General features: G+C 38.3%; 1 protein-coding gene across 1 annotated transcript in view; it reads left to right on the top strand.

Annotated features, from left to right (window-relative positions):
- shroom4 (shroom family member 4) overlaps nt 1-8,118 on the top strand; it is a 50,755-nt gene that overhangs the window by 22,586 nt on the left and 20,051 nt on the right. The window contains exon 2 of the mRNA XM_016554191.1: nt 3,211-3,362. Coding sequence (XP_016409677.1) covers nt 3,211-3,362 — 152 coding nt within the window. The remainder of the gene's footprint in view (nt 1-3,210; nt 3,363-8,118) is intronic.

Here is an 8,118-nt window from a genome sequence, read left to right as displayed (position 1 = left end):
CATCACAATGTGGTAAGGGGCGTAACATTTCTGTCACATGCTTGAGGTATTCGGCCAATCACAACGCTCTGGATAGCTGGCCAATCACAGCACACCTTGCTTTTCAGACCGATGAGCTTTGTAAAAATCGACGCGTTTCAGAAAGGCGGGGCATAGAGGAGCAACAATAATGTACAGTATGTGGAAAATAATGTGTTTTTTTAACCTTAAACCGCATAAACACATTCCATTACACCAAATACACAAAATAATGTTCTTTTTAGCCACGTCATATGACCCTTTAAAGTGGTCCAAATGAAGTTCTTAGCAATGCATATTACTAATCAAAAATTAAGTTTTAATATATTTACAGTAGGAATTTTACAAAATATCTTCATGGAACATGATCTTTACTTAATATCCTAATGATTTTTGGCATAAAAGAAAAATCTATAATTTTGACCCATACAATGTATTTTTGGCTATTGCTACAAATATACCCCAGTGACTTAAGACTGGTTTTGTGGTCCAGGGTCACATATGCTAAAGTGGAATCAAAAGTTATCCAAAAGACATTTATGAGGTCTTTCCTGGAACCCTTGTTCTGAGTCCTCAAAGAGTCTTTCAGTCATGCAGAAATCACTTTTTTAGTTTTTTATTTGTCTGTCTGGATCTTCTCCTCTGTTTCCGTGTCTCAAAAACATCTCTGGTCTCTTCGAAGTGTTTGCTCTTTCAGGTCACCTAAATTGACAAGCGGACAGCTTCTGAGCTCTTCAGGTTTCCACAGAATCAGAAAGTCCATTATTCACAAAGCTCTTCCTGCGTGTTCGGGTTATTAAATATGTTGGCTTATTTGATTATGCATTCAGGTACTGGGTATTCTCAGGTCTGTTTAAACATTTTATCCTGTCTAAATTCATTTCTCAGATTTCTGTAGATTTTCCCCCAAGATTAGCACAGAAAATGCAAAAACATCTCCAGATTGTGTCTGGACCTGCTTATGAGACAAAATCTGAATATTTGGTGAAGTATGTGAACTAGTGGTCGACCGATATTGTTTTATTTTAATTCATATTTAAGAAATTTGAAATCATTTGAAAATAGATTAAAAAATAAATGTGTAAAATAAGCATACTTATACTTTAAATGATAAAGTATTTTTCACAAATAAATAAATATTTAATAAAAATATAATTAAAAAGGAAGTAAAAACTATTGTAAACAACAGGGCGCTCAGTATTCTGGGAAGTTTGTGTGCATTGGGAATCATATTTTTTCAAATAAAGCTAAGGTAACACTCATTTTACATACAGCACACAGTGGAAATGACATGAATATGGCAGTGGGCAAATGCATGAAGCGCAGCATAATTTAAAATCACGAGTTTAAAGTTTGTCGATCGCGCGTCTCCACTGAAGCTGAACTCTCCTCCAGTCCGCATTCAATTCACATGGATCGCCATCACGCAGAGAACACACGATCATGCAGGATACACATGCACACTTCACAAGATCTCACAACTGGATACGACTAAGTTTGCAAGGTTTTTGAAATTAGATGTTTATTAGACATATCGGCCAATGCCGATATTTGAAAAATGCCAAATATCGGCCGATATATCGGCCTTAGCGATATATCGGTCGACCACTAGTATGAACCCCACCGAGCATTTTATTCCGGCCGCATTAATATTCCCTTTGTGCCCCTCTGGACACGTTCTGTCTTTGATCTCCTCCAAAACCACACTCAAATATTCCTGCAATGCTCACCGCATACACACATTCACACACAACACGTGCATCTGTTTACTCTGCAATGCAGACCGGCAGTTAGCATTGGATGATTCTTACAAAATGGTAAAGTGTGAACATGTTTCAGTAAGATTTGGTTTCATTATTGAAACACAGGGGCTCACTTGTTGCAAAATGATTGCATGTGTATTTAGCAACTTTTTTACTTTGGAGTATGTTTACTGGTTCTGCTGCAAAATAAAGAAAAAAATAGTCTGATGTTACATCACATTGCATGCTGAACTTTTTATGGTTTCTTTAGTTTTACAAATATGCATTTGGCAGACACTTTTATCCAAAGTGACATTTGCATTCATGCATTCCCTGGGAATCAAACCCATTACCCATTCCAAGCATCATTCTCTGTTTAAACAACTATTTTAAATTTAAATTAGATTTCATGATGAACCATTTTATAATTTGAGGAATTTATGAAAGGAAACACTCCTTTATTGTGTTTATAGTGTATATATACTGTATATTGGTAAACTGTTAACACTCTAGTAAGAATGTATTTCTCGGTCACCGATAGCCTCGTGGGCAGCGCGTCGACATGTAGCGCCATTGCGCTTCGGGCGTCCCGTGTTCGAGTCCCGGCTCGCGGACCTTTCCTGATCCCATCCCCCCTCTCTCTCCCACTTCGCTTCCTGTCTTACTACTATCCTATCAATAAATGGCAAAAACGCCGAAAATAAATCTTTAAAAAAAAGAGAAAAAATTTATTTCTCGGGCCGAATGTGGCCTATAGTTTGAATCCCCTGGTTTGCACCATGACGGTAGCCACTAAAAAGAGAAATGTGACTTCAATTTGAAGGCTTTGTGGCATTAGTTGTGTGCTTTTATGGTAGGATTTGTTTAAAGAGAAATGGGCTCTAATGTAAGACCTAAAAATGAATATGATACTCTGTAATGCATGTGTCTGCCTAATATGAAAGGTGTGCGTTTATGTTGGAAGCTGAGATTTATATGTGCGTGACTGAGTGAAAGTGTGATTGTGTATGTTTTGACTAGGCTAATATTTTGTGTATGGGAATTACGTGGCTTTGGAGCTGATCTTTGACCCTTTGTCCTATTTTATGTAGGAGGGTCCCTAATGGAATAACTTGGTATTGTGTGTATGATGAATGGCTGTATACATTGAATGTATGTTTGACTTCTGACCCCTCTGTTCTGCGTTTTTTAAAAGAGGAAGTGGTTACATGTTAAATGGACAAGGCCGTGTGGGTAAACGTGCTTATGTGTAAGCAAGTTCTGTCAAGTGTGTGTGCTTCTCTGATTTAAGAATTTAACCTCCAAGTCCTCTTTGACAGGAGAAAAGAATCTGTTATAATGGCCTTTTTTCTTCAGAAGACCTCCCTCTGTGGTGTGTGTGAATGTATATGACACGTATATATACATTTAATATTTAACCTTAAACTGTTTTTCTCTGTCTCTCCTAAAGATAGAAGAGGGAGGAAAGGCAGCTCAGTGTAAGAAGTTGAGAGTGGGGGATGAACTGGTGAACATTAACGGCTCTGCTCTCTACGGCTCCCGTCAAGAAGCTCTCATCCTCATCAAAGGTTCTTACAGGGTTCTCAAAATCGTCGTCCGAAGGTATGCAGACATACACATATGCTGACTTAAAGAGCAGTAACATTTACCGTTGTCTGGCGAATTTTCATAGACAAAATCCAGTCATAGGAATCAATCCACGCAATCAAGAATTTTGCATGAGGGCAAAAATTTCACTTCGCAGACTTCATATCAGGTTCAATTTGTTATGCAAAATCATCACTTTAACTAACAGAAAACTGCTCAGTTTAAAACTAACTTCTGTGTGTGCTTCATACACTGCTACTATATTGACAAAGAACAGTGGACATATTTTTTGCCCTCAAAAGTTTGCTAATGTGATTGCACCTTTCTAGTGAAACTGCCATGTTGTTGACACAGACACAGACAAATGCATATATGCTAACTTCGGGTGTGGTCACTTTTACCATTGTATGCATATGTTGTATGCTCATATGTTTTTGCACTAATTAGTATGTCCACAATGTGGCAACACTGGCCTAAGCTGTTGTTTCAAAGACAGAACAAGAACAACAACAAACTCTGGTAAAAACCATAGATGCCCGCATTGACAAGTGCTTGTGTGAGGAGATTTAAAGTTACCCGCAATTTTTAATGCCAACGTATGCATAAAAAACAAAGGCTTTACAGTGAAACTTCCATTTTGACGGAAGAGAAGTTTTTGTTCAGCAAATTTTCGCAGGTGAAATCCAGTAATTTCAATAGAAGTCCTGGTTGTTTTGTACAGTTTGTTCAGTTTGTCTTGCAAATTTGCTGCATTGGTTTGAAAGTGATTTCTGTGTGAGCTGTGCTTCGTACTGTACATCGCTACACTATTGACAGTAGACAATAGGCCTTTTTTGCCCACAAAATGTAGCCAAATTTCACTAATGTGGTCACACCTTTATAGTGAAACTACCATTTGGATTTCTAAAACATCACACCTAGAGGATGTGACCAGGATATACAGAGGGAGAGCATCTGCACAGTGGTGAAATCCACCAGTAGCCTCTGATTATGTGTGTGTTGTTTATTTTAGCTGGCGTGATGCGAGTTGACGTCAGCAGAGTTTGGCAGACTTGAGAGTTTTGTCACCCGTGACAGACAAAATTGACTGACACACCCTGTTTGACTCGCTCAGAGTGGCTTGATCCAGGATCAGATCTTCTTATATCAGTATAACTCCTAGTAAGTGTTTAAGCTGTATCCAGGTCAGTAACCACAGGGGTTTTTCCTTTTCCAGGCATGTGGACAGTCAAAAGTGTCATGTGATAGTGCCTCACTGTGGCTGTGTGCAGAGGCGCAGACGAGGCGTCTAACCAACACATACGCACACTCTCAAACATTTGAAGAATTTTATCGATGCATTCACTTGCAGTTTGTGATAAATGTTTACCTTTTATTGCTAGATTTATGTGTGCAGGGTAAATGAGGTGCTTTGTGTGTTGTTGTTGAGTCTGGACTGGACGTCCAGTCGGCTGAGTCCAGCACATTCCAGTGTGTTGAGGCCTCACTTCATTAGCAGCTACCAGTGTACATCACACACACCTCCCTCTTTCATCTTCTTTCTCCTCTCTCACTTATTTATACTGTCCTCCCTTCTTCCAGCTCCATAAACCCACAATCTCCTCTCTTCATTCTTTTAAGCAACCGTTTCAATACTCTACAGCTTTTATAACCTCATTTTCTGTCTTAAATATTCTGAAACATCTCAACATTCTCTAATCTCATTCTATAGCCTCTCAAAATTTTAGTTGTGTAATCTTGTTATACAGTATATCCTCTCAAGAGTTTATAATTTTAAAACCTCTCAACATTCTATAACCATCTTTAGCTTCTTAAATTATGTATAACATCATTCCATATGCTCTCAAATGTTTATCATTTTAAAACCACTCAATATTCTATAATCTCTATAGGTTCATTCTGTAGCCTCTCAACAATCTATAGTATACCTTTTATCATATTTTGTCCTCAAAATGACCTGTAACTGTTTGTGATATTTTAGATAAAATTGTATAGAATTTTTAATATATGCCATTGGGTATTGGCAAAATTTTTGGTTTTATCTCTAATAACTTGATTCTCGAAACACTTAAGAATTCTGTAGCCAGTATAACCTTATTCCGAAGCTGTTCAACAGTTTCTGCGACACTTTTACAACCTCACGAGTCACACTATAGCTTTAATATTCTTTAATTTCTATGACTTCATTTTATAATCTTCTCATTCTTTATCCTCGTTCTCAATCTCTCGACATCCTCTAACCTCTTGACATTCTGTATTTATCTTATCTATAGTAAATAAACGAATTCTATATGCTGTTTATTTTTGTCCAACCCCTCACTCAAAAGATTCTCAAAACACAAGAATTCTCACAAGATTTCCCACAAAACATAACCTACTTGAGTGCACTTAAGGTATGAGTTGTTGGAATTGCAGTCTCAGACTGTAAACATGCTTTTAGTCAAAGAAAAATCTGAACTTTTAAACCTCCAGGTTTAGGATAGCCATCCACACACCAGCTCTGCAGAAGTTAGCCACAGAGTCAGAGGTTCAGGAGAGAGGGAGAGGAGAGGGAAAATTCCTTTCCTTTTTACATCCGTTTATTTGGCAGCAAGTCAGAAATGCTGCAGTCTTAGTGTTATTACCCTGCCTGTGGTTTCCCTCTTGCTGTGGTTTTCTAGGCAGCACATGCTACTCTCTTTGTGTGTGTGTGTATGTGTGTTTTGTATCCTTTTGTTTGTGGGTTAGTTACACCATTGTGTGCCTTCAAGGCATCAGATTGGACTTTTCTGTGTGGATAGACTATCGCTGTATAGTTTGCCTTTTTGCATGCAGCCTGTTTTTGTATGAAGCTAATGGGTTGGCTTTAGAATGCATGTTTATTCATACTTGGCAATCAATCTAACATAGGCACAGCTGTGTCATTTAAGGCCAGTGCAGTTGGCACTATTTACAGACTTTTCAGAGTCACCGTTCCTCACTTTTAACCTTTAGCAAAAAACACCTGATTACATTTTTTGCAACATCTAAAAAGGTTAAGAGACATATCAGTTTTCTGCAGTTATGTTGTGTGTGAAAAAGAGATTCTTTATGGCTGATTTATAGCTCAAAGAATGACTATGTGTGTGAGAGGTTTTTGTAATAGTGTGTATATGTGTGTGTTCATCTTTGGACGTCAGTAAAGGTCACATGCATCACGCAGGGCTCATTTCCACCTCCATTTAAAGGCCAAGGAATGTATGACTATTCAGTTAGCACCAAGATAGAGATGTTTGTTTGTCTGTGTGTGTGTGTTTGTTTGCGTTTAATGCCAACCTCCCCGTCAATCATTAGAAATTGACCTGAAATGGGTTTTTGCAGGGTGGAACATCTGATCTAACAGCAAGGATTCTTATAATCATAAAAATACACAGCATACATAAATACTGTGCAAATCAGTGTGTGTGTTTTAGCATTTAATTAAGAGTATTTTAATATAACTAAATTTGAATAATTTTAAGACTTATTGGGTGCCCCTGGAGGTGGGTCCCGAGACTCCCGACCTCCTGGTTGAGAGCAACTGGTGTAAAACAATAAACTTTAAATGACAAAAAAAAAAAAAATTTCAGTAGTGACATATATTACTGTACATAGTATATTTTATATACAGTATGTATATATATATAGGGCTGGGTATCGAGTTCGATACTTTTTAGGCACCGACCGAATTGCCTCGATACCATCGAGTATCGAAAAACGTCTTGTCGTTCGGTACCAAATTTCGATACCTAAGGGGTTAATCTCATCAGCGTCAGTGAGCCAATAAGCCTGCAGCACTAGCCGGTGTGTTCGACTAGAGGCGCGGCACAGATCGATTATCCGCGAGAGCGATTCGAAAGCGCACGGAGCAGTCTGCTCTCTTTAGCTCTCGTGGTACTGTAATACCACCAGTATAGAGTAGCGCGGGAGCTGCGTGGAGTTCCGATCATATGCAGATGTCCGTTCATACTAACGTTACACGACCGAAAGCGCGTGTTATGTGACCATTCATGCAAACTGTAGCATCATGCTACATAAGAATAAATAAGATTTATATTCCGCTTTTACTCAAAACTCACTTTAAACCACCATCGAGTGTTTGTAATAACTTCCCATTGCTGTCTAACAGGGCCGGATTTACGCATTGCTCAAGACATTGAGCAAATAAATATAACAAACAATAGGGTAAAAAAATGACAAACTATTTCCATGTCTTCCACCTTTTTTATGTAGGCTACAGAAATCACGCTTTCTTTCTCCCAGTCTCTCTCACAGACACACACACAGTGCAGACACGCGGAGACGCGAACAGAAACTTCTTGTCAGCGCTGCACCGCGAATTTATCAGTAAAATAGTTTCGCAGCTGAAAAGCTACATGACATTTCTCAGTAGCGAGGTTCATGAAGGAGTTTAACTTAAAGATTCGCTATTAGCGTGCATTAGGACGATATAGACACACCTCCTCTTCCAGGCAGATTTGTAGCATTTTCTGTTGATTGGAAATTCTTAATTATTGCCCTGATGGTGGAAATGGGAACTTTCACTGCTCTAGCTCTTTTCTTAAAGTCACTTTCTAATTTGTGAAGCTCAATTATCTTTCGCTCCACATCAGAAATATATTCTTTGGTTTTTCTCATTGTAATGGATGATTAAGGGAATTTGGCCTTTGTTTTCCCTCCTATTTATATTCCTGTGAAACAGGAAGCCATGGCTGGATAATTTCATGTTCATAATCACCCTGGTACGCTCAAAATTGTAAATATGAATGGGAAT

This window comes from Sinocyclocheilus rhinocerous, unplaced genomic scaffold (genome assembly GCF_001515625.1).
Source record: "Sinocyclocheilus rhinocerous isolate Xijiao unplaced genomic scaffold, SAMN03320098_v1.1 scaffold105, whole genome shotgun sequence".
In the NCBI taxonomy this organism is placed as follows: domain Eukaryota; kingdom Metazoa; phylum Chordata; class Actinopteri; order Cypriniformes; family Cyprinidae; genus Sinocyclocheilus; species Sinocyclocheilus rhinocerous.
Note: the sequence above shows the minus strand (reverse complement) of the source record. Positions and strands in the feature narration are given on the sequence as shown.